The following is a 27,983-nucleotide window of genomic DNA, read 5'->3' as shown; positions in this document are numbered from 1 at the left end:
ATGTAAACGACTAAATAATCTCTAACACTAACCCGCTTATATCGTGTACTATTTATGTCGTGTTATTATGTTGTGTCAAATTTTGCTTACTCTAATTATGGACATCAAGACAAGGGGAAAAAAATTAACCAGCCCAACATAACATCAAACCAATTAACTTGGCCCAATTCCAAATAAGGTCGTCCAATTGGGAAATAATCAATCCATGATCACTTCAAAGCAATAGTGCAGCACAACATAATTAGTATCTTCATTAGTTTCAATCATACATTATTGAACTAGAAGTGCGAAAAATTATGCTCATGACATACCCATAAATGGTCTTTCATAAATCAAACAACATATTTTTGCTAATACCTAATTCACCACATAACTATATAAATCATCAACAACTGAATAGAAGATACTTCTAATACACAATCTATATAACAAAACTACATTACAACAACATTCTTTAAGAACTTCAATCAACCAAACATCAATATTGTACCCTGTAGGCCTGTAATACAGTTTATACATACTGGAAACACAATCTATAATCTGAGTTTATCCTTCATTTCTTCAGTAATGATCGGCATACAACTCGAACTTCGAGCAAGGCCACCCTTCCTAGGAGGAACACCCTTAGACTTGGCAGCTCCAGCACTACAACTCTTCTTCAATAACTTCTTGACAGCATCAGCTTGGTACAAAGCAGGGTAAGCCCTTCCAAGTCTATTAAACTTAACACATGCATTCATATGCTCTTCTAACGCTTCTTCTCTTGTCCTCCCACCATTTTTCTCCATCTCTTCTTTCACTGCTTCGGCACACAACCCGCATATAAGCTTCCCTGAGAACTTCTCCTTCATCTCATCAATGTATTCAGCCGTGCACTCCTCGCTCATCCCACAACATTCGCACTTCGCTTGCTCGACTTCTGACAGTGTAGGAAGGCTCAATAGAGCAGGATCACTGCTTTCTATCTTGGCTTTTAGTAATAATGCAGTTGATGTGTCTGATTTTGTTCTTTGGAGAGGTTCCATTGATGATGCTCTTGCAAGTTTACTTGGTGCCATATGTGGTTTTTTTATGCAAAAATGATGGAGAAACCTGGAATTTTGAGGAATATGCAAGAAAATGTTGTAAGGGTAAGGTCCTAAAATGATGATATATCACTAGATATTAGGCATATAAAGAAGATATAATATGAAGGTACTAACTATGATGTAAAATTCGGCTAAGTACAGAAGGGATAATGATGAAATACAACAGAGAAAGTAGAGATATTAATAACAAAAGGAGAACTTTTTGTAAGTATAATCACGAGAGATAGCTAAATAAAGAGATGAAAGACAGAGGAAAAGTTTTGTAAAGTTACAAAAAGAAGCAATTTAGCTTTGATTTCACGGGTTTGGAGAATAGATGTAGAAGCAAGTAGATGGATTAAGGTTGTGGTCAGGTTAGTATTTACTACTCCAACTATTCAATACATAGGCTAAGACTAGCTTGCATGCATGTTTCTACAATGTCCACATAAAATATTATTGTGTTTCTTTTTGGGTACGATTGAGTGTTGGATATAATTAAGGGGCAAGGCTCTTAACGCAAAGGAAAGATTAGACTCCATTCTATTCCCCTTGAAAATAATAAGGGTTCAATTAGTTTTTTTTTTTTTAAAGAGAAATTTCATTAATTGATGGCCAAACGGCATCTACAATAAGTATTAAAGAAAAACAAGACATAATCAGACAAGACAAGATCAAATCAAATTCGTCTTCGAATAAACTACAATGAACCAGATTGAGCAATACAACGCAGCTCTATTGTATTTGCTGGATCTTGTAACTATTGATGGGGAAGTCTATTATTCTAACATAGTTTGGGGAAGAAAATTCTTCCGGTCAAAAAAAAAAAATTCTTGATTTAACCATGTTAACCGCATCCGAATTTCCAATACTTCGATGTTGATGGTCTTGAACTTCAATCAATAGGAACAATTTCTCATACCAATTTTAAAACTTCCACGTGGGAAGAGAATAAAACTAAACTCCAAACCCCCGTAAAATTAAGGAGAGAAAGAACCCAAAAATTGGGTAGACACTCTCAAAAAGAGAGAGAATGGAAGATTATTAATAACAAAAACAATGAAAACTAAGAAAAAAAAGAATTGGGGGCTTACCACCATCGAAAAGATGACGGCAACCCCAAACTAGAAGAAAATGATTAGGGTTTTTTATAAGGGTTTAATTAGTTGGTGGAGCTTTTTTTGAGCTTGGAAACAGATTTAGTAAATTGAATCTTCTTTTTGTTCGATTTGGTAGTAGGTTAACCATTATGTCATTACCCTTTTCATAAGGATAATCCAAATTAGACGAGTAACGAGACTCTTACCTCTCCAGATTCAATTTTTACTCTTTCACGACTCCACGCTATATTACTAACTCATGCTTTCACCTGCAAATCTCTATTTTAATATAAGGTAACATTAAAAAAAATCAAGTCGAATCAAAATTAAATTATTCAGTTTCAATAAGTTCAAGAAGAAAAAAATGCACTCTATTAAATCAAACATGGTTGAGAGTTGAGACACATCTAAAATATCTTCAATAAAATTCTACCTAAGTATTAAAGGATGTTCCTAAGGGAAGAGTGCTTTTGCAGGCAGCTTCCTCAATTCTTTTGTTGGCTGGCCAAACGCGATTTTGTTCATCTATTAATAGTAGTTGATAGCAGTGTGCAAGATATTTCTTAGGAAACTTTTGTTGAAACGTTTCTGATTGTGACCTAAACCAACAATATTACTAGAAAAAGCTATCGTGCTATTGTAAATTACAGAAAAAATTGTAAAAAGGAAAAAGTTGTGAAAACACTCTTAAATGGGGTTTTATTTTTCAAAGTAACCAAAAATCAAAAAATAATTAAGAAAAAAGACTGAAGTGATTCTTTATGTTTTCAACAAGCGCCACGCACCAACTATTAACACTTTTGAAACAACAAATTACATTGATTATCTTTAGTTCAGAAGACTAAGTGCCATTATCAAAATCTCTCTTTTTTTGTTGTATAAAGTAATTAAGTGTAGTGATATAAACAAGATTTAATCTCATCATATCTTGAGTGTATCTTCACAAAACTTTATCAACTAAGCTAAGTAGCATCTACACACCATTACCAAAATCTAGGTTAAATGAACTCTTAGCTTTAATACCAGCTATCCAAATGCAACCATTTTCTGGTCATGAGTAGCAAATACACCTAGTACACTTTTGTTTGTTCTTTGTTTTAAATACTAGCTAGCGCCTAGCTTTATCTACTAGTATTAAATTGGGTATAAATGACCATATAATAAAGTCTACACAATTATCATATGTGATGGCTTAGCCTCATGATCCCTTCTGTTATAGGCAAAGGTCACATGATATGATCGATTACTAACTTTATGGCGCCTTTTATTGTCTTGTATTTGCACCTAAGAACTAAAAAAACCTAAATCTTTTGCGGGCAAAGCTTGCTTATTTAATAAGACGTTTACCTTTTTTTTTTTTTTTTTTGAGGGAAAAGCTTAGTAGTGCATTCAATTCATGGACAAAGTGTCCGAGAGTACATAGGGAGAAATCTCCCCTGGGCAGTGATTCTCCCAGACTTGTTCCACACCAAAAGGCACTAACTTAGCAAGGTGGTGGGCAACATAATTTCCACCCCTTTTTACATGAGACCACACTACAGAACTGAGACTAGAACTCAAAAACAAAATATCCTCTAAAATGCTATCAAAATCAGACAAAAAAATAGCTGCTCTAGAAAGACGATTAACTAATACTTGACTATCCGACTCTAGAATAATGTTATCATAACCATACCGCTTTGCCAGCTTAATCGCAAGAAGGAGAGCTTTGCATTCCGCTATTTTCGGAGGCCACCATGCTCGAACTCTTCGGGTTGCCGCAAACAACATCTCACCATTTCCATTCCTTGCCACGGCTCCCATGCCTATCCACCCCTCTACTGCCAGGGATGCATCCGAATTAACCTTCACAATTCCCGCAGGTGGAGGAACCCACCTATTAGCACTAGTGGCGAAGCGTGGGACAGAGTGTTTGTACACTCGCTGGGTGTATAAATTCTGCTCCTCCACCATTCTTCCCAGCCGAGTCAAAAGAACTTCGTTGGGGGTGGTATGCCCTTCAAAAACTTTGCGGTTTCGTTCCGTCCACACAATCCATAGCAACAATGCAGCTCTTTGGCGCTTCACACCCTCCAGCCCTCGCCAACCCAATACCGTATCACTCTAGCTCAGCCCCGGGTTTTGAATCAGTTGGCTAACACCACTATTCGCCCATAAGTCCAGCACCCGAGGGCACTGAACAAGCGCATGAGTGCTCGTTTCATATGTCGTAGCACACCATGGGCAAGCCTCATCCTCCAGCATGTGACGGTGCTTTAGCAAAGCCCGTGTAGGCAGCGTGTTGGAGCAAAGTCTCCACAAGAAATGTTTAGCCTTAGGTGGTATCTCCATACTCCAAATGTCCATCCAAACTTCATGTAAGTTCTCTAAATTCCCTCCCTTCCCTAGCATATACGCTGTTTTTGTGGAATACAATCCATCTTTTGAATATGCCCAAGTAAGAGAGTCATGTGGAGCTCGCTCACTTAAAGGGATAGCAAGAATGCGTTGTTGGTCTCGCTCATTAATATGGAGTGAAAGAAGATAATCATTCCATTCCATTCTAGGATAAACTATCAAATCGCTAACTTTACTGATCTCTTCAACTGGTGGACTAGTGATGAATCTGCCCTCCTCCCCCACTACCCATGGGTCATCCCAAATGCTGACAGTCTTTCCATTTCCAATTCTCCACAAAACACCCTCTTTTACCAACGCCTTTGCGCTCCAAATACTCCTCCAAGAATAGCTCCCTGCAAACCCCAAAGAAGCCTCCAGAAATGACTTTTTCGGATAATACTTCGCCTTCATTACGCGCCCCATCAATGAGTTGGCATGTTGAACGAGTCGCCAAGCCTGTCTGCCTAGTAATGCATCATTAAAAACCCTCAAATCTTTGAACCCCATCCCTCCTAAAAATTTTGGAGTACACATATCATCCCAATTTTTCCAGTGAATTTTCCGAGTTGGCCCAGTTTGTCCCCAAAAGAAACGTGCCATCGCCGAACTTATTCTTGCAATTATCAAACTTGGAATCTTGTATACCCCCATCAGATAAGTTGGAATGGCTTGTATAACAGATTTGAGTAGTATCTCTTTTCCTGCTCTAGACAAAAGTTTTTCTTTCCACCCCTGCAATTTCTTCCAGATACGATCCATCAGAGCTTCAAACATAATTTTCTTTGATCTTCCCGCAACAGTAGGGAGCCCCAAATACTTACCATGTCTATCAACTTGTCTCATATTCAGAATATTCATCAATTCTTCTTGTTGACCAGTACTGATCCCACTGCTAAACGACACCTCCGACTTTTCATAATTAATTTTCTGCCCGGATGCTTTTTCATACTGGTTGAGAATATCAACAATAGTCATGCATTCCTGTCGGTTAGCCCTCGCAAAGAGAAGACTGTCATCTGCAAAAAGAAGATGAGATATTTCTGGACCATTTCGACTCGCCTTAGCCCCATGTATTTTCCTCTCCTGCACCTTTCTCTGAATCATATGAGAAAACGCATCAGCAACCAGAATAAACAGGTAGGGAGAGAGAGGGTCTCCCTGCCGTAGCCCACGCTGAGGTATCACCTCCCCACATACTCTTCCATTAAGGATAAAAGAGTATGATACAGAAGAAACACAATCCATCACCAAATTCACCCATCTTCCATTGAAACCCATCGTCAAAAGAAGTTTTCTAAGGAATCCCCACTCTACCCTGTCATAGGCCTTACTCATGTCAAGCTTAAGAGCCACCGTACCTCTTCTCCCCTTACTTCTCTTCTTCATGGTATGAAACAACTCGAGAGCAATAATAGCATTATCCGTGATCAAACGGCCCGGAACAAAAGCACTCTGATTTTCAGTAACAATGTGGGGAAGAATATTTTTCAGACGCATAACTAAAGTTTTAGTAACAAGCTTGTACAAAACATTACACAAACTTATAGGTCTAAACTCAGTCATGGAAGTCGGATTTTTGACTTTGGGAATTAAAGCTATATTAGTTTTATTAACATGGTGGGGAGACAATCTACCATGTAAAATATTACTAACAAAACTAGTCACATCGTTCCCAACAATATGCCAAAAACGTTGATAAAAGATAGTGTGCATACCATCCGGCCCCGGGGCCTTACAAGAATGCATCTGAAGAAGCGCTGCATGAATTTCTTCTTTTGTGTAGGGTTTGAGAAGGGCTTCATTAAATTCCATAGAGATGGATCGATCGACATGAGAGAGAACTTCGTCCATGTGCGAAGCCTGTGGATGGGCCGTGGAAAAAAGTTTCTTATAATACTGCTCAACTAACTCCTCCAATTTTTCTTCCTCCGATTGCCAAATCTCGTTTTCATCATATAGACCAAGAATACGGTTTCTTTTCTTTCTTTGAGAGGCCTTGTGGTGAAAATAGCCTGTATTACGATCCCCATCTTTTACCTCTAGAACTCTAGATCGGAGGTACCAATAAGCCTCGTGCTTGCGGTTCAGGTCATCAAGCATGGCTTCATATTTCTCACACTCTTCACAACTTTCTCTCGAAATTCCTTTTTGTTGCGCAGCTCTCAAAAGCTTTTCTACATCTTCAATTTGTTTACCCAAGTTATCAAAAGTCTTCCGGCTCCATACTTTCAACTTGTACCCAACCTGGTCCAGTTTATGCATGATCGAAGGGGCACCCTGATCGTTCCATGCCTCGCGAATAACCTGCTCACAAGACTCATCAAATAGCCACGCAGTTTCGAACTTGAAAGATTTTTGGGAGCCCCTAGAAGAGGCCAAAGCTGGTTGTAGCTTAATTAATATCGGCGAGTGATCCGAATTATAGCGGAGCAGGTGCTCAACCAAAGCATTCGGGAATAATTGCGCCCAGCTCGACGAGGCTATAAACCTGTCGAGACGTTCCCTGATCCGAGAGTCCACCGATTTACCGCGCTCCCAAGTCCACCATTGTCCAACATAACCAATGTCTCTCAAGTCCCATTTATTCAGAACTTCTCGAAAATGTTCAACTTCTCGCCTCTCTCTCTCCACTCCTCCCTCCTTCTCTTCATAAGATAAAATCTCATTAAAGTCCCCGCCTAATAACTAACACTGGAAGTGTACTCTCCTCACAAAGTCGATGCAATAATTCCCAAGTATAGTGTTTAGAGCTCGAATCTGCCCACCCATATATGCCAATGAATCTTCAAGATATCCCTCCTTTAGTTACATCACCACAGATATGGTGGCTAGAGAAAGATACCAACTCAAACTGTACCTTGTCTTCCTGCCAAAACAAACAAAGACCCCCAGACCGACCCGTACTAGCTACTCCTATAGCATTCGTGTAGCCAATACGCTCCTTAACCATCTCAGCAGCAGCTTTACTGATCATAGTTTCTGAGACAAAAACTATATCAGGGGCATATAACGCACTCCACTTTCGGAGCCTCCGAACTGACCAGGGGTTGCCCATACCCCTGCAGTTCCAACACATTAGATTCATAATGTCGGGCGGGGTTGGGCCTCACCAACCACCGCCTCGACAAGTGTTCCAGCACTGCCATCCTCCACGTCACAGATTACTTTAGACTTCTTTAAGCCCTCATTTATGTCAACATTATCATCAATACACATCTCATCTGCTTGCTTTCTTTTTAGTCCTGTTTTTACCTCTAAATCCATATTTAAGCAACAGTCTTCAACATGAGTGGGAACAATAGATCCTTTATCTTTCTTGCGAGAATGAGTTTTAAAGCGTCGGACTTTTTTAGGGGAAAAACATCCAGCATTAAATTGCAATAAAGGTGGACTTACATTAGTCGCGTGAAGCGTTCGAAGGGAAGCTTCAACGTTGTTCTGAGTGTGAGCTACCTTAGTAGGCTCCAGGTCTGTATGAGGCTCTTTCTCACTAGAAGCTCCCATAGTGTGAGGCAGATCATGTATAACTCCCCCTGCAATCTCCTGAATTCCGTCACTTCTTTCATGTTGCACACCCCCATCCTGCAACTCATTATTGTTAACTAGCGCTTCAGTCACTTCCTTCGTTTGAGCAACCTTGTCACTCCTCCAACTTCCAACAGACCCCTCACTATTGGTTACTTCGGTAGCAAGTTTTGGATTATTTAAAGTTACATTCCCCACTCCCCTTCCTGGGCTACCGAAACTCAGCACACGAGCACAGCTCAAGAATTTCTTGGCTTCATCTTCCAATCTTTGTCTGCCTCGACGCGGAGAGGCGCGCAGCCAGGACCCCCATTGATTTTCATTCGGTGCTTCCTCCTCTTCAGTCACCAAACAATCCCTTTCAATGTGCCCAATAATCCCACAACCATAGCAAAAAGTGGGGAGTCGTTCATACTTGATTTCGATCAAAGCCGAACCTTTGCTAGTGGTTATTGTTTGCATCCTCCGCAGCGGTTTCGAAACATCAGCAATAACCCTAACCCTCGCTGAGGTATCCCATACAACCCCATCTGTGTCAACTTCAACTACTTCTCCAACTCCACCAGCCACCAAACGAATATGCTTCTCCGATCGACATCCCATGGGAAGGTTATACAAGCGAATCCAGAAAGGGCACATCGTCATCTCGATACTTGATGGTTGTTGTGTACCGTCAATATCGTTCAACATCACCAGATTTTGATCAAACGTCCAAGGTCGTCCCGATAAAACTTTCTCCTTATCCCTCCTATGAGCAAACTGCACTACAAACAAGTCATTCTCAATAGCCCTAAAAAGAGCGCCTTTCGAAAGCGCCCAAATCTGATTCATGGTGCGGTTCAAGGCTACAAAATTATAATTTCTCACAGTCATCACTTTCCCTACTAGGGCTAAAATAATCTCCGCAGACAAATCGTCCTCAGTAACATCATCCAAGGCAACTACTTTACCCTCTTCAGCCGTAATTTTTAGGTGCGAAATTCTAGAAACAATATCTTCCGCCATGATTATTGGTCACAATCCCAAGAGGGATCAGACTACTCGAAGAATCGAGCAAAAAGAGTGGAGAACCAAGACCCACGCTCAAACCCTAGCAGCCTAGAGAGAGACTTTTTGTCTTATATATGATTATTATAAGACGTTTACCTTATTAATTAAGGTCTAAGATTCAAATCGACAAATAACGTGTTTGGAAGTAAAAATCTCCTTATTTTTTCCTTATATTTTCAAGTGTCTCACCCACAAATTCTAAACTAGAAAATTGTAACTCGAATTCTGGTCTAACTCATTGTTTTTTATCATTTTTGTTATAACAAAATATATTTATGGTTAGTGGACATATTACATATACAAGATGGGTGTCTTGATCCATTTTAGGGTACATATCACATTAACAATAGTATTATCTATAGACTAAAAACCTAGGCTAGTTTGACAAATCCCCTCGATTTTCAGGATTCGTCTATTACATTAACAAAAATGGTGGAGAAATTGTATCCTAGTTGTCACTTAGTTTATGCTACAGTCTATAGAGTTTCTGCTGTTAAGAACAGATAATAGAAATTTTTTCCTTTTGCCACTCGCTAGCGTAATATCTTGGTGCAGTCGTTGTTGGCTTGTTGCCAACAACAAGAAGCTGGTGATATAACACTTTTTATGGCATGTTCTATGTAATTTATCAGAATTTATTATATTTTATTAGTCTTTATTAGATCTTATCTAACCTTGTTTTCTAAGAGTATTAGATTTTACTTTTATTAAATTAAACTTATCTAAACTTATATTTTCAAATAAAGACTGAAAAATAAGGTGAATAGAACAAGTCCTTAATTAGACTATCATGATAGGACAATTAAATCCCCTCCTTTCTATGTGGTGAGTAGGCCTAAACCCACTACACTATTAACCCAAAAAATATTTAAAAAAATTGAACGAGTATGTAACAAAGATATAAAGTAAATCATGCGGAGGTTCTCGCCATTCACAGGGTAATAAAAAATTTCATGGCTCATAGTTGAGTTGGACTCCATAGACTTGAGAGATGAGAGAGGGTTTGTGTAACAATCTCGCGCTTTCGAGCTGCTAGCTAACACACGTAGCATTCACAAATCTCAATCATTACTCAATAAACCCAAATTTGCATTTAATCACAGCGGCACATAATATTTTATACGATCTTGGACCTGTGGGTCATGGCCAACAACACAACAACTTCAAATCAAATATCATATTACATAATATATACTTTACTCAATCCCAAATAATATAATTCTTAATTCTTAAAGAAGCATTAATAAAATGATTCTCTCTTTTATGTGAGAAGTTTATGAGAGAATAGTTTCATTTATTTCAGAAAGGAAAAAGTATAATTTTTCTCTTTTCACAACTGCACTAGGAGGTCATCTCCTAGATCAAACCCGACCATGGCGGTCAATTCACTCTCATACCATTATTACTATATTTATAATAATTATTATTAGTAATTTTAATAATTTATTTACTTCTTATTGTTATAATCATTATCATTACTCCATCTGTTTTTTATCATTCTCACTTCCTGTGCGCGTTTCCCAATGCAAATTCTTTAAACTTAAATATCTTTTATTATACATTAGCAAACATTATCACGATTGAATATTAATAAATTACTAAAGTAACCGAGACGAATCAAACAAGACCCCACATGACTATTTTTTTCTTATAAATTAAGAAAAAATGAGAACATTTACTCTAATAAGTATGAATAGTGTCAAGATTCCAAGTGATAAAGATAAAAAATAGAGGGAGTATTAATTAATTAATTAATAATAATTATGCTTTTTAATGTTAATAATAATTTTTTATTATTATTAGTCAAATTTGGTCTCAACTTAGCAGGTGCACCAACACTAGGGGTGAGAGTTATTCGGATAGAATCCAAAATCCAATCCAATCCAAATTAGTAATTCGGATTGGATACTGTGTTCGCATTGGATTCAGATTGAGATTTTCTAAAAAAATGGATTTTCGGATCGGATTGAATTGTGGGTAATTGGATCCAAAAAAATTCAATAAAACTGAATAATAAGATGTCTTGTATTATGTATCTGGATTGGGGGTAAGTACTAAACTGGTTTTTTTAAGAAAAGCTTAGTCCATAGCCCAATAGGCGTATCACTTCAACCCTTCTCCTAAAATCCTAACATCACTTAATTACTCATTTCCTAAATCTTTTAGGCTGCTATTGTGCTTAATTTATTTAATCGAAAAACTAGAGTTTTTTTTTATAAAAAAAAAATGGATTTTCAGATTGAATCCAATCTAGAGTATGAAAATTCAAATTGGATTGGATCGGATTCAAACTCTAATCAGTTTGGATTCGGGTTGGAAAATCAAAAGCCAAATTTTGTTTTGATCAGATCGGATTAGGCTGTAATACAAACTGTACACTGTACTTTCAGCCCATACCTAACACCATCAACTATGACTTATACCTAGAATACCACCAAGCACAGACATTGGTGCACTTCATACCATAAATGAGGCCGAAGACCAGAATTCTCACCTCAAAATAAGTCATATAATAAAATAAATGGGGCTGGAGACCTGGGGGGAAATGGAAAAATAATAATACTTCCTCCATTCCATAATAAGTGAAACATTTACTATTTTAGAACGTTTCAAAATAAGTTAAACATATCTTAAATGGATAAAAGAAAGTGACAAAATGACAAGAGTACCATCACAAACTTGTGTGGTTTGTTTTTCTCTCTCCTCCTTTTGATAATGAAAAGGGTATTTTATGACTTTTTGCTTTTGAAAATGATGTTTATTACATCTTGTGCTCAATCCCTATGTTTCACTTATTATGGAACGAATGAAGTATAATATTAGGAAATTTCCGTTGCTGATGGTAATTCTGGTCTCTGGCCTCATTTATGGTACGGACTGCACCCAAGTCCATACTTGGTGGTGTTCTGGCTATAGGTCTTAATTGGTGGTGTTGGGTACACCTGCGCTACAGTTCAAAGTGTTGAGGCCAATTTTGCCTTATTATTATTATTATTATTATTATTATTATTATTATTATTATTATTATTATTATTATTATTATTATTATTATTATTATTATTATTATTATTATTGTTCAGCTCAGTTTTATTTTGAAAGATAAATTTAATTAATTGAAGGCCAAACGACACCTACAATAAATATTAAAGAAAAACAAGATACAATTAGACAATGTTAAATCAAATTCGTCTTCGAAAAAAACTACTATGAACCATATTGAACAATACAAGACAACCCCCTTGTATGTGCTGAATCAAGCAGCTATTGATCGAGCCATGTTGATCACATCCCAATGAGAATAATTTCTTATACCTAAAAACAAAACAAAAAAAACATACTCACGACTCCCATAAAGTGAGAAGAAGATTTCCACAACAGAGACTAAAAACCTCATAACAGATTTTGAAAACTGACAACTAAAAAAATTAAAACTACTTTTTCTGGTTTCCTGTTTTTGGTTTTTAGTTTTGAAAAATAACTGAAAACTGAAAAAAAAAAACGATAACGAACGGCCCCTAATAAAAGGGGAAAAGGGGATAGGGAGACTAGGATTTTAGAGAGAAAAAGAGAAATAAGGGGGGATTTGGTAACTTTTATTGATAACTTTTTTCAATTCAGTTCAGGATCTCTAAGTACAAAAGAAGGACCTTATTCTTCAAACTCACTATATAAATCTTATTTTTATTTTTATTTTCAAAAAAAAAATGTCACAGTTTCATTTGCCAACAAATGAGACTTGTTGCAATTTTTCTTTGGAAAAATTGTTTTTAATAAGTTAACCTTTGGTTGATCTTCTCATAATAAGTCAATCTTTTGATTATCTCTATTATATAAGTGAATGGATTGGAGGAAGTATGATGTCCTCCTATTAATGTCTATATTACCCTTACTTTTTTAATTACATCAATTTTATTTACATTTTTAAAGTAATAATAGGTAATCAATCAATTAGAATATTTGCCATTTTTAAAAACTACAAGTAGAATAACTAGAAATTTTAGATTAAAAAAAGGAAAGACTAAAAAAGTTTAAAAAAACAAAGATAATAAATTCATTTAAGAATATCGAAATCTTCCATCAAAAGGAAAAATTGCCAAAATAAAAAATCAGCAATATACTCCCACACCATCATTATAGTCATGTAAAGAAATGATCACAATTACATAGAGGATAATAAGGTCAGATCAGTAACTGATCTGAACTTATTTTTGCTGAAAATAACTTCTAATAAGTTGAATAAAACATATGTTTGATTGAAAAAACCGTCAACTTAAACTATTATAATTAGTTGTCGCTGCATGTATTGCGTGCATATAAAACTAACTACTCGACATTACGAAACATCACAATGAAAAAGTTATCATCGCACGTATCACGTGCTTAGAAAGCTAGTCTTAAAATAAGTTAACCTTGTATCTACTTCTGCTGTAAACGAATTAATGACGTTGAAAGTATGATACGTATCACATTTTAATATGATGACATTGTGATTTAACTCATTCATAGCAAAAACAGATATAAAATTAACTTATTCATATTTAATCGAAAAGTTGACTTATTTGAAGAAAAACGTGCAAATGTTAACTTATTAAAAATATTTTTTCCTTTTTCTTTAGATGGTACAGTGGCAATACTGCCCGCAAGAGAAATTGAGTCTCTGTCGGGTTTTGGAAATCAAAACGCCATCGAAGATTCATTCCACAATGACACAAGATTATAGCTTCAGACTCCATTCAAGAATTTGAGTCTTTGCTTCAGACTACAACTTCAGACTTGCGATAAAGATTCAACAAAGGGAGAAGAGCAAGGGAGAGACAGCAGGAGAATAAAACTGAAGTTTCACTCAATTTCTAGATAAGTTAACCATTTCAAATTCATATCCCTTGTGTTGTTGTTCTTCGTCTTACTTGTTGCAAATTTCTCATCAAAACCCTTGTTATATGTTGCTGCACTAGCAAAAACTTGTTTAATTTCATCACTAGCCCTCAATTTATGACTTCCCACAACAAAAAATCTAAAGATAACCCCTTTATATTGCATAGGTACTATTTAGATGGAGATAACAAATCCAAGAAATATTTTGCTTTACACCCAGATAATGGAATTTCTGAATGTAATTTGATCTTTCAAGAAATACCCTTTAAATTTGGTTGTGCTAGTTACTGTTTCAAAATTGTGGGTTCTTGTAATGGGGTTGTTTGTTTGTCTAATGACATTAATACATACACCAATGTCATATATCTATGGAACCCTAGTATAAGAAAAGCAATTGAAGTCCCTTTGTCCTAATTTGACATTCTTTGCGTGTGGCCTATATGACATGTGTGTTGGATTTGGGTTTGATGAGCTGAATAGTGACTACGAGGTGATTCGTCTAGTTTACCTTGATAATGATCGGGAGCCAAATCAGCTTCCTCCGCTTGTTGAGATATGCACGGTTAGTTCTGGACTGTGTTGAAGCATCATTGCTTCTCGTCCTATATACTTTTTTTTTTTTTTTAATTAGGAAATTAAGTCAGCCCAAAGGCTAACCCCTACAAGGCTACTAGCCTGTAGGAAACACCAATACATTGGCTGGTAAGGCATGCTAAGGAAATACCCCAACATAATGATGGGGGTAAGGATCGAACCCCTGACCTCAGGAGCCAAGGGGGAGTGCTCTACCCACTTGAGCTAACTCCTATCCTTAATCTCGTCCTATATACTATGTTCTCTATGTTTTAGTTTATCTGTTGATCGAAACACTTATTCGCAATGTTATTTGAATGGGTATGTGCATTGGCCGGGATCCGTTATCCAACCTAAGGAAGATGGGAGTTGTTTGGAGAAAGTTCGGAAAATTATTGTGACCTTCAATGTACGAGATGAGTTCTTTGGTGAAAATGAAGTTGCCGGCTTGTTTTGAGGGCTCTAATACTCAGTTGAGTAGATTGATGATCACAACTTGCTGCGATATGCTTGCTCTAATAGTAATGTCAGATGACGATTGTGGGTTTGCCTTATGGTTGATGAAACAATATGGCAATGAGGATTCTTAGACTGAATCTTTCAGGTTTGTAATCCAGCTGGATACCCAGTTCCTAAGGCGTTATACTTCAGGAAGGACAGTTTTTATATGATATTAACAAGTCGTTATTGCCATAACTGGGAAAGTAAGTAATGGCTCCAAGTGTTTTCTATTGACTCTGATAAAGGTCACATACAGGTGCTAGAAACCCTTGACGGGCCACCTAGAGGATTATATTTGGGATCATACAACGAAGCTCTGGCACTAAACAATGAAGGAAAAGCTATTTTGGATTATGAGGTCAAATATGATCCTATCTGTCATCAATTGACAATTCCTTCCTGCACATCTCCTGAAGATTTTGGATTTTGTAATTTAGAATGATTAGATTGTGTGCTTGCTTGTGGCAATGGAAGTTTACAACCATCAATTCTTTTGTGTTCTTGTGACGTGTGCTGTTATTAGTTTCCCAAAGACAGGCCTCTTATTTATATTGTGACTGCGTGCTGTTCAATTTGCAGACAGGCTTCTTATGTTACATTAGTCTTGTTCGCTCTTTAAAAACATGAGGTCTCAAATCTATTAAGTACTGTCTACAACAGGGCCTGGATTCCCGTATTAAACCTCCTCTCAAATTTTCCTAGTCAGGTTTGAACTTGTGACCTCCAAATCATCAATATCCTATACGTGGTGTGACCTTGTGGAAACCCTTCTATAAGGAAAACAATTGAACTTCCCTCTCCTATTGTTATACTCATCAGACACGGATATTATTATAAAATGTATATAGGTTTTGGTTTTGGCCTTCTTACTAGCAGCTACAAGGTGGTGATTCTTGTGACTTGTTTATCTTGAAATGGCAATAATGATTTGTCTAAGGTTCCCCCCTGATGTCGAGATCTGGTTAAACACAATTAGTTCTGTCTTATGGAAAGCATTAGGGCTTCTGGTCCTGTTTATCAAACTTGCTTGATACTATGGATTTAATGGTTATGTCGTTGATGTTCTTAAAATTCTTCCGATTTCTTTTCTTAAAGCATTTCTAGGGCTCATTATTTTAGAGGTATTGATGCACCTAAGATTGCATGGTCAGTCTATATATTATATATAAATCTTCATTGTTTAGGCTTGTTTTGTTGATAGTTGATCGTGCTTCCATTCCTAAGTTTTATGCGCTACCCTTTATAGCTCGTGGAAATGTTTAGATTCTGTATAGTTTTTTTCTCTGTTTTATCTTCTTCAGTTTTTCTATGGAGATTGTTGATTTTGCATAGGCCTAAGGAGCAATATTAGCATATCAACAGAGTTGGACGAAACATGGAGATGTGTCCTTCGAGATGGGAAATGATACCTTTTTTGTTGCATATATTGATCTAGTTTGTAGTGCTTAGAAGACTTTAAACATCAATCTTTCAAGCATTTTTAAGCTAAAGCAATACTTTGACCTATTTCACCAAGGTCTGAGAATATGACAGATTTGGGAACCTAGATTACAAAAGTTTGTTTTTCTTTTTGCTTTTGTGATATCAGTCCATTAATATCAGAATCCATGGATAAGGGTATATACTATGCAAGAGGTGCTCAATTAGGAAATCATTGCTGAGGCTTTTTGGCTCCAAACTTGTGTATTTCCTCAACCCCCTACCCTTAATTTGGCTGGAATTAGACTCTGGTGATGATTTGTGTCCCATTATATTTTGTGGTGAAGACCTGATGTATTCTCTTTCTACACCATTTAACTTTCCTCTATTAAAAAACAGAATTTAACTTTTGAAGCTTACTTTTCACCCCCCTTCCAGAACAAATAAAGAAGAGAAGAAAGTTTCTGCTCATTTTTAATGTATTTCACCTTAATGACAACTTTTACAAGCCGAATAAGCTATGATACTGAGGTAATCGGAGTATGGAGCTTATATCAGTTACCTTACCTGTTTCCAGCTCGTCGTTGCTTAGGGCTAAAGGTTGCCCAAGTTGAATCATTAGCTTCTAATACTATATGTCTATATGCTTGTAATGAACTGTTATATTTCTGGATTGATTATGATATACTACTGTATGCTAACTAGAGCTCTAATATTTGAAAAGGAAAATGCCCAAATGTACGGGCATTGGTTTGGTCAGCTCATTGGCAATTAGCCGATTATAAGGTGTTTGGCCATACTTTTGTTGGAACTTAAGATCTGAGTTTCCTCTTGAAGTTGAAGTTTACAGATCTCATAAATAATTACTCAAGCCATTTTTGCTCTTGGAGGATCTAGGGACTCCTCCCATTGATTCCTTGCCGCTGAAGAAGGTCTTAGCACCCTTTTTGAATAGTTAACTTATATTGTACTTAAGGTGTAACACCAAAGCTGAATTTGTGTTCTTATGACGGTTGATAAACCTGAGGATTTTAGTACTTATGCTGTTGTATACGAGAACTGCTATTATTTTCGAGAAAACCAACTAAAATGAGTTTTTTGAGCTGCTTTTTCTATGGGACTGCTGAGTTCGAGTTGCTTAACAAGTAACTCCCTAGTGGTTAACATCTGTGAAGCCTGATGATTGCACCAAAAGTATAGACTGCAAACTTAGCTAGAAATATTTGTTGTGAGCACTACCTAAGTGCTAAAAAATGATGTCGAAATCTGATGGCATACAAAATTTAGCAAATGCAGCTTAGGGTACCAAAGTGAAGGAAGATTTACCAGACTACTCTTCATGAGGGAAGTGGTGCAGTGAAGTTCCAGGTTCTGTTCTTTTTCATCTTTTTTCTTTTTCTTTCCGATAGGTGAAGGATTCGTTATAAGCGAACAGGAGCATAGTGGTTAAAAGAATTTGCAGCTAGTAGTCAAGATATTTCAATTAATGTTCTTTGGTGCATCTAACATAGTTCTACATTTCAAGGTAACTTTGAGTGATCAAAATATAGAAGAAATCTTTTAGAAACAAATAGGAAAGTACAGTAACCTATGTTGTTTGGATTGTAGGGCAATTCACATGGTGCAATTATAGAAGCAGGGTTAGTTATTCGCATTTGACCACTAAACTAAGACTTAGGTATGAGGTTTAGCTTGCATTATATTGCAGAGTTTGGGACTCTTTGTACTATAGTATGCATACTACATTCGGAATGTCGAGCTTGCATTATGAGGTTTAACACAGGCTCTACATTTTACATTATGTGGGATCCTCGACATTCCGACAGTTTTCTACACTTTATCATACGGTAGAATCGTGTAAATTTTTTATAAAATTGCAAGATCGAACATTTGGACACGTACTTGTGTGATGTGTCCATTACCAGTTCGCATATTCGAGTAACACGGGTTTTAATGAAGGTAATCTTAATGCCAAGTAGCTGCTGATCGTATTCTAAGCCAACTAACAAGTATCATTGAGCACTCCTTGTTTTGAAAAAATTGAAACCAACTTTTTATCCAAGTGAACTGCTAAGTTGGTAATTGGTATATAGAATTATGAACTTTCGTTTTAGTGTTGTACAATATAAAGATATATTTTAGTTCTCGCCATATTTTGACCTCTAATGCAGTTATTTTGAAGTTAAAAGATGATGCATGGTCTGTCAAGATCAATTTATATGTTTTAAAAAAAAATCAAATGGACTCGGTGCACACTAACTTAGTGTGCACGGGGTTGGTAAGATATTAACTTCATATAGTGAATTCTACAAAGATATAGTGAACTTATACACAATATAGTATATTTCATTAACGGAAAACATAATGTGAAATTATCTGCAATATAATAGAAGAATTAATTAAAATGTTTTAACATACCGAAAGATCTAAGTTGCGTAGTATTTATCATGACACGTATCTTTATTATATAAGGGAAGGGGGAGCAACGGTGTCCTCTTTTGAAATGCCTATTTTGCCCCCCTTCCCTTCTAAATTACAAAAGGAATGTCAAAATCAAAATTGACACTTAAAGAAAATTACCGAAAATTAATTTACAACACTCACTCACAAATCACTTAAAAGAAGAAACTTTACAAATCACTCATAAAATTGAGAAAATCACGTTATAAAAATCACGCAAATCACTCAAATAATCAGGAAACTTTATTAAAACTTAAAATTAGCATACAAACTAAAACTAATAACCTAGAATGTCAATACATACAAAAACATTTACAAAAATTTACTTACGAATCACTATTTTCAAGAACCATTCACAATTGCGGCAATCTATTTCTGCAGATCGTCTCAGTTTTATCTTTCAACAGGTTCCCTATTATACCGGGTCTTTTTCAAGACAATCAACCCATCATTACCCACATTCGTTCGTGGCAACTTTACGTTGGACTGGATTTGTAATAGTTTGCTTTTGTTTAATAGTCTGTAAGAGCAAATGAAGCTCCTTTAGTTTTGTTTGCTTGTGTTATGTGTGGTAGTATTATCATTAGGTTGTAATTCCTTTCTTAAATTAATGCAAGTTTTCTTGATGTCCAAAAAAAAAAAGAACCATTCACAATTAATGATGGGTCATGATAAAAAAAAAATTTCATTATTAAAGTGATTAAAAAAGAACCTATTACCTATCTTTTTCTATTATATAATGGCAATTAATTATCAAGGTAATAGGTTTATGTAAAATATCATTCAAGAATTAAATTACAATATATCTCTATTATATAAGGGAAGGGGGGAGCTATGGTGTCTCCGAATGAAGAGACTATGTTACCCCTTCTCATTCTAAATTACAAATTCACTTACAAATCAAAAGGGACTTCAAACAAAAATACCAAAAATATAATTATAACAATCACTCACAAGTCAACTAAAATCATAAAATTGCATAATTTACGTTATGCAAATCACTAAAATGAGGAAACTTTACACAAACTTAAAATTCACTTACAAACTACAACCTATGAAAAAATTGACTTGAAATCAAAGTGTCTACTTTCTTTACAATTTATGAAGTACTGTACTTACTTCAATAAAATTTCTATTTTGTGCATAGAATTTAACTTTGAAAAGTAAAAAAAAAAAAAAAAAAAAAAAAAAAAAAAAAAAAAATGTTGAGAGACTTAAGTGACATAAACTAAACCAATCAAATTTTTGCAACTTAAAACAATTATACTTCGTATGTCTAATGTTCAAATTTTGACTCTTACGCCGAACAAAATCGAGTTTACGTTTCGAAAAAAAATTCAAGCACGCATCGCGTGCAAAAAATTCTAGTTCTAACATATGGAATGGTTTATTTTCTCCATAATATAATGAGTGTCTGAATGATATAATGATCAGTTTCTGCTTGATATAGTGTGTGTTTGAATGATATAGTGAGTTTCTGCATGATATAGTGTATTTCTGAATGATCTAGTGAGTTTCTGTATGATATAATGTGTGTCTGAATGATATAGTGAGTTTCTGTATGATATAGTGTGTGTGTTTGAATGATATAGTGAGTGTGTCTGAATGATATAGTGTGAGTCTGAATGATATAGTGGATTTCTGCATAATATAGTAGATTTCGCATAATGTAGTGGATCGTTCAGTAATGATATGTTGTTTTTCCTGGTGCACACTAATGTTAACGTGAATCGGGTCCACACAAGTCAGATTGTCTATGTTTTAGTTGTTATAGTATGGTTAAGGAATTAGTTTTAAAAGTTTAAAATATATCTCAAAATTATTATATTATGGATTATAACTTTAACCACATATCTATACTAATATATTAAAAGATGTTCCTAAGCAAGGATATATACCACGTGGCGCTATCTCTTATGTTTACTTTATATCAACACACATATAAAGTAAAAAGATAGAAAATGCATCTTATAAAATTTGATCCCATAACCTCAAACTTATACACTAAAGCTTTAACCACCAAACCAAGTAATATTTGGTGTTATATTTATGAAGTAAAATGTAAATAAATGAAAATTATAATTACTTGAGCAGGCCTAAAAACTAGTTGTTATTAAATAGTAGTTCATGTAAACTGACTAAGGTATCGTTTAATGATAGTTGTACAAGGCCTTCCTGGTCAAGATTAGGGGGGAAACTTGGTACATACTCCCTTTGTTTTGCTATGATGCTCTTAGTTGAAAGAAACATGTTTATGTTAAGAAAAAATATATTAAATGGGGCAAATGACAATTAATGTAATCCCTATTCCTATTTACACCAAACAAAATTAGGCCTAAAATTTGGCTCGAAATAATGAATTAAAATAGAACGTATATTATGATGATAACATTGAAGTGGAGTCAGCGGGAAGTACTACTCTTTCGTAACAAACCTTCATCCGGTGAGATCCCTTAATACATTCTCTCAGGCCTCAGGGCTCATGTAAATAGAGAAAAGTCTGCAGTGTACTTTGGTAATGTTCATGAAGAGATGCAAAGGAGGATTCTTCAAGTGTCAGGGTTCCAAAATGTGTTTCCATCTAGGTATCTTGGGGTACAATCACTGTTAAGAGATTGCAAAAGCTGATTGTGACATGTTGGTGGATAGAATTCTAAGAAGAATCCTATGTTGGAGCTCAAGACATTTGTCTTATGTATTATGCTGCAAGAATAGTACTTGTTAAGTCTAATCTGTTGAGTATACACACTTATTGGGCATATATATTATTGCTCCCAAGAAGTGTTCTAGACATAATTGTGCAAATCTGCAGATTATTTCTCTAGGATGGTAAAGTAATCTTGCATAGATCCCCTCTGTGGCTTGGCGATGGGTTTATGGACCTAAACATACACGAGGTCTAGGAGTGAGAGATTGCCATACATGGAATATTGCTGCAATATGAAAATATGTTTGGCAGATTACACAAAAGGAGGATTTACTTTGGATTAAATGGGTTCATAATGTATATATAAAAAAGCAGGATTGGTGGGATTATAAACCCTCCACGTACAGCTAGTTGGGTATGGAGATTGATATGCAAGGTAAAAGATGTGATGAAACTTGCCTACACAAGTAACAGATGGCTACACTGCTAAAGAAGGTTACAAATGGTTGACAGGTCAAAGAAACAAGGTGCCTTGGTATCAATGGGTTTGGAATACTGCTAATCAACCCAAACACTAATTTATCAGTTGGCTTGTTGCACTTAACAAGCTCAGAACAAGAGTACATGCATCTAGCTAAAGCAGGTATTTGTCCAGATACCTCTTGCTTACGGTGTGGTAATGAGCCAGAAGATTGTGTACACTTGTTTTTCAGATGTGTTTATAGCAACATGATTTTCAAAGCTGTCATGAACTGGCTGGGGATGCAATGTTAGATCACTTGAAAGCATTTTTACCTCTTGGAAAAGATGGGGCAGAAAATACAGGAGTAAAAACAGACATAAGTTAGGCTATGTTGCTCTTGCAGCAATAATATATCATACCTGGAGTGCTAGAATTCATGTGTTGTGGGAAAATGCTTTATATAGACTTGAGAATGTAATTAAGTGTGTTAAATACGATGTATGTACTAGACTAAAGATGAATGTTGTAAATTAGTGGTCTGTCACTGATAAGGAGTGGTTTTGTACGTAGCCTTTGTGAGAGTATGTAGTTGGTGTTGTTTTGTGTATGTGTGGGTGGCTAGATGCTCTAGGGTCTGTTGATTGGTAGTAGTGCTTGTTGTTGTGTCTCTTACTCCTGTATGATGGTGTTGAATTGTTGATTTGGTAATATACCTTTACATTTTAACAAAAAAAAATTAAAGTAGACTTTGACATATTACCATTTTGAGAAAATATGCAATCATGAGAGTTCAAAGAGTGAATGTATATATCAATTTTGGTGTGTTGTTTTCTCTCTTTTCCCGGATTGTTCAATATACTATGAAAGTGAAAGAGATCAAGAAAATAGGGAGCATCACATAATGACTTGTCATACATTCATGGATTCACACTCTTATGTGGATATTTCCATGCAAGTTCAGCCAAACAAACTAAAACCCATCCTTTTCAACGGAAAAGAGAAGATTTTATTTTAAAATCAATTATGAGCATAGGTGAGCAAGAGTTCATAAAACTATATAATCATTACCAATTGAAATATAATATTCAAATTCTCAACACATAAAAAAAAAAAGCTTTGAAAGTATGTCAATGGCAAATCCGAACTAATGTGCCAAACTCGAAAAAAAAGAGTGTTATAACGGACGTGAGAGAGAAACAAATTATGAATGCAAAAAGCAATAAAAACAGACAACGGATTTACGTGGTTCACCAATTTGGCTACATCCACGGCAGAGAGAGGGAGAATATTTTTTTATGTGAGGAAACCCAGATTACAGAGAGAATTTAGGCTAATTCGGCGTTTAAAACCTAGGTACAAATAACCTATTTATACTTAGCGCTCAAAAACGCGTTTCCGCGTTATCCGCCGACCCTCCCGGGCGCCCGGGCGAAATCCGCCCGACCGGGCGGTCCCCAGCTCTTCCAGAACAGCTTGCGCTCCCGACCGGGCGAGATCCGCCCGACCGGGCGAGGCGAAAACAGTTTCGTCAGTTCTTCGTAAAACTGACATAACTTTCTCGTTTCTCATCGGAATTGGGCATATGACCTACCCTTGGAAAGCTCTCGGAAAAAGCTATCACCTCCACTTTGAATCACCTCAAAATCATTTATAGATTGAGAGATATGTCCATTCAAAGTCAGCCTTATGTCATTCCTTCTTCACGCATTCTACCAAACACCTTCAAGGCACCATTCAAGTCACTATTCTTACAAATCTCCACCTTGACTTGAATCCTCTCACAATACCAGAAAACAGATGCATTGATCACAACGCCAGAATCTCCCTACACCAGATTTGTCTCAACAGACAACCAGACCAGATTAGTCCCTAAGGACCCCAGAATTGCCCCAAGAGGGCAACTAACAATCACGAACAGCTTGTAAGTCCAAACAACCTTGGAACTTACCCTGCGGAATCAGATTCGAACAGATGTGTTTCTTATACTCTTTCCTAGCACAAGTAACACCTTCCTTGGACGGCCCAAAAATATTCACCTCTCCACATACAGTGCAAAACCCACCATGTCTTCACAACCGTCCCTTTGGGGAGAGTTCCCAAAGATTTCATGCTGACCAGGAGTCAAGTTTGACTGACCCAATTTTGATGACGAAGAACACGAAATTTCAGATTCAAATTGTAAGTGTTGACAGATTTCTCCCTGACGTGAACCACCACTCCAACCTAGAGTGCCTCTGTGCTCCACCTGTTTCTCAACACTATCACAAACATCCAATGTAGCAACCCCAGACTCAGATAACGTAGACCCTTGTAACACATACAATGTCTCCCGTTTAACCCCTTTCAGAATCATCTTCGAACCCCTGTAGACATACAACCCTCCACCCTCACCTTTGAAACGAACCCTTTCTTGTCTAACAGACTAAGTGAAATCAGATTCTTTGTGACTTATGGAACATGCCTAACATCATTCAAAGTACAGACTTTGTCATCACATGTCCTAATTCTGATGGACCCTATACCAACTGTCTTACAGACCTCACTGTTGGCCATAGTAACACTTCCATCAACCTGTTTATAGTTCATAAACCATTCCCTGCGCGAACACATATGACAAGACGCTCCAGAATCTAAAACCCACACATCCCTACAATGTGACTGGCTATTAGCTACTAGGGCCAGATCTTCCTCAGAATCCCCTCCAGTTTCTGCCAGAGCAGCAGAACCTTCATTCTTGTCCTCCTGCTTCTTTTTCTTAGGACACTCCCTTTTCCAATGCCCCGTTTCCTTACAGTAATTACAGACATCATTAGGTTTAGGACCCTTAGAAGACGGTTTCCTGGATTTTTTCCCCGAATTCTCCTGTCCATTACTACTGGCTACTAATCCAGCAGCCTGATCGACTGTACCTGTACCAGATGCCTTATGACGAATCTCTCTAGTATGCAGAGCAGATCTTACTTCTTGTAACGACAGACTATCTTTCCCAACAATAAAAGAATCCACAAAATTCTCATATGATATAGGCAAAGATACCAGCAATATTAAAGCAGCATCCTCATCATCTACTTTAACATCAATATTTCTCAGATCTAGCAAGATAGTATTCAGTTTATCTAGATGATCCCTTAGAGACGTACCTTCCTGCATACGCAGGCTGAACAGACGTTGTTTCATCATCAACTTGTTGGTTAAAGATTTTGTCATGTACAAACTCTCTAATTTCAACCACAGATCAGATGCGGTTTCCTCCTCCGCGACTTCAGTGATTATGTCATCTTCCAGACACAGCATAATCGTTGAATGAGCCTTCTCCTCCAGAACGGCCATCTCAGCGGTGACTGAATCCGTTGCTTTCTTTGCCAACGGTGCCCACAACCCCTGTTGCTTCAGTAACGCCCGCATCTTGATCTGCCACAGACTAAAACTATTCCCCCCAGTAAATTTATCGATTTTGACATTCACCCCAGACATCTTTCTCACACAGATCGAACACCAAAGCTCTGATACCAGTTTGTTATAACGGACGTGAGAGAGAAACAAATTATGAATGCAAAAAGCAATAAAAACAGACGACAGATTTACGTGGTTCACAAATTTGGCTACATCCACGGCAGAGAGAAGGAGAATATTTTTTTATGTGAGGAAAACCAGATTACAGAGAGAATTTAGGCTAATTCGGCGTTTACAACCTAGGTACAAATAACCTATTTATACTTAGCGCTCAAAAACGCGTTTCCGCGTTATCCGCCGACCTGCCCGGGCGCCCGGGCGAAATCCGCCCGACCGGGCGGTCCCCAGCTCTTCCAGAACAGCTTGCGCGCCCGACCGGGCGAGGCGAAAACAGTTTCGTCAATTATTCGTAAAAATGACATAACTTTCTCGTTTCTCATCGGAATTGGGCGTATGACCTATCGTTGGAAAGCTCTCGGAACAAGCTATCACCTCCACTTTGAATCACCTCAAAATCATTTATAGATTGAGAGATATGTCCATTCAAAGTCAGCCTTATGTCATTCCTTCTTCACGCATTCTACCAAACACCTTCAAGGCACCATTCAAGTCACTATTCTTACAAAGAGCTTGTATGAATAATGGGCAATAATACGAGAAAACAATCATCAATTCAACTACAAAACCTCTAAATTCACCAATTAAAACTATAAATTAGATAATTCAAAAAAGAAACAAAACATACCGTACCAGAATTGTCGGTGGAACAAGCGATGGGAAGACCCGAGAATTCCGACAAAGGTGTGATGTCGCCGGCGATCGTCGTGAGATTTTAACAGGGAAGACAAAGGAAGATTTTTGAATTTTGGTTTGTACGTAGTGACTGATGAGAGCAAAGGAATTGAAGTGAAGAGAAGATGAAGGATTAGATTTTGGTTTCTTACATCTCAGCAATAGCTTTATTATCAAACTTTAAAAAAATTAGCTATATTTACCCCAACGTAGAAGAATACTATATTATATATGGAATTATTTTTAACTTGACACCAATTTGAGAAATATTTTATTTTTAAACACTATAATGGGAAAGCATTCTAGAAAAATATCACAAATTATGAGTTGTTTTTATTTAAGGTATGATAAAATTACCTTGCAAGTGGGTGAGAAATTAGGGTATGTTCTCTTCGGCATAAAACAGCTGAACTGAACTGAACTGAATTGATCTGAACTAAACTGAATTGAACTGAACTGAATTGAACTGAACTGATCTGAACTGAATTGAACTGAACTGAACTGAACTGAAATGAATAGTGATATGTGAGAGTAAAAGTATTGTCAAGAGCTGAACTGAACTGAACTGAACTGATCTGAACTGAACTGAACTGAACTGGTCTAAAATGAACTGAACTGATCTGAATTGAACTGAACTGAACTGAACTGAAAATAAGATGGGGAGAACAGGTCCTTAGGGATTTTACTTTATAAGTGGTAATCAAATACATTTTACAAAAGTAAAAAAAGGGGTCTTATATCAACTAGATCATGAAAGAAGGATCTCAAGTTAACTAAACCAACTTTGATTCTTACAAACCATAACGGGGATCGTTGATTTGATTTTGAAAGATACATGGCTAGTACTGAACTTCTATACATCGCCCAACAATTACTTAAAATCGCCAAAAAAAAAACAATGCAATTACATTTATAACCTTCCTCATTTTTTTTCTTAAATCAACACCATCCACCTCACCTCCTGTCTGCCTGGCTGCTGCCACCACCACCACCATCTTCCTCACCTCCTGCCTTCCACCACCACCCACGCACCAAACTCCACCACCCTCACCTCCATTGAAATTACCCTTCCCTCTCCTTCACTGTTTACGTACCACCACCACCACTACAACTTCTTGTTCTCTATTTTTTTTTTTACCACAGTACATTGTTGCATCACTACATCTCTCTGCCATACAAATTGAAAAAAAAAACAAAACAAAACCAAATAAAACATCTACCAACTAAACATTTAAGATACTTGTCCTCCAGATTACTCCTTTCCATCAACCATTAAAACCAGCAGCAAGAGAAGAGGAGTGTTGCCATCTACTTCTTCTTCTCTATTTCTCTCTCCACATCAATGAAGTTAAAATTTTTGCAGAAACATCAATATATCATCATCACCATTTTAACAAACTCTTCACTTTTTCTTTCTTCTCCACTTCATCATTTTTCCTTTTTAGTCAGATTATTATAAAAAAGATTCAGATTTACTTCCAGAAAGTCAAATAAAAACCATTCAACTCTTATTCAAAGCTGCATTGTACGGAAACACTACACAAACTACTTTCTCTCTCTTCTTTTTAACATTTTCCCGCTTTTCTTCTGGGTTAACCAAACTCAGGTGAATTTCGCTTTATTTTCTTAATTTTCAAGTATTACTTCTATTTGCAGCTTGTAATTACGATGTTAATTCA

General features: G+C 36.5%; 1 protein-coding gene and 1 long non-coding RNA gene across 14 annotated transcripts; one reads left to right on the top strand and one right to left on the bottom strand.

Annotated features, from left to right (window-relative positions):
• Positions 1-308: 308 nt before the first annotated feature.
• On the bottom strand, positions 309-26,619 carry LOC104885615 (retrovirus-related Pol polyprotein from transposon TNT 1-94). Of its 13 annotated transcripts, none has more exons than XM_010670283.4 (2): positions 26,258-26,555; positions 309-1,092 (listed from the first exon to the last, which is right to left on the bottom strand). In XM_010670283.4, the coding sequence occupies exon 2, from the start codon at positions 1,056-1,058 to the stop codon at positions 534-536; it is 525 nt and encodes a 174-aa protein (XP_010668585.2). In that variant the 5' UTR covers positions 1,059-1,092; positions 26,258-26,555; the 3' UTR covers positions 309-533. The 13 variants fall into 13 exon arrangements, 10 of the variants coding, with proteins under 10 accessions (XP_010668585.2, XP_010668596.2, XP_057248664.1 ...); XM_010670294.4 differs by having other exon boundaries at positions 26,263-26,555; XM_057392681.1 differs by lacking the exon at positions 26,258-26,555 and adding an exon at positions 19,280-20,037.
• LOC125495091 (uncharacterized) lies at positions 13,706-15,577 on the top strand. Its single transcript, XR_007271781.2, has 2 exons — positions 13,706-15,173; positions 15,327-15,577. It is a non-coding gene; the product is annotated as an uncharacterized LOC125495091 (long non-coding RNA).
• Positions 26,620-27,983: the final 1,364 nt, after the last annotated feature.

The sequence above is a fragment of the Beta vulgaris genome, chromosome 2 (assembly GCF_026745355.1).
Source record: "Beta vulgaris subsp. vulgaris cultivar EL10 chromosome 2, EL10.2, whole genome shotgun sequence".
NCBI lineage: Eukaryota > Viridiplantae > Streptophyta > Magnoliopsida > Caryophyllales > Amaranthaceae > Beta > Beta vulgaris.
The sequence above is the reverse complement of the archived record's forward strand: the minus strand, read 5'-3'. Positions and strand labels throughout refer to the sequence as shown.

Excerpts from the sequence above, each read along its gene's own strand:
- LOC104885615 (XM_057392677.1), bottom strand. The coding sequence starts at position 25,533 with ATGTCTGGGGTGAATGTCAAAATCGATAAATTTACTGGGGGGAATAGT.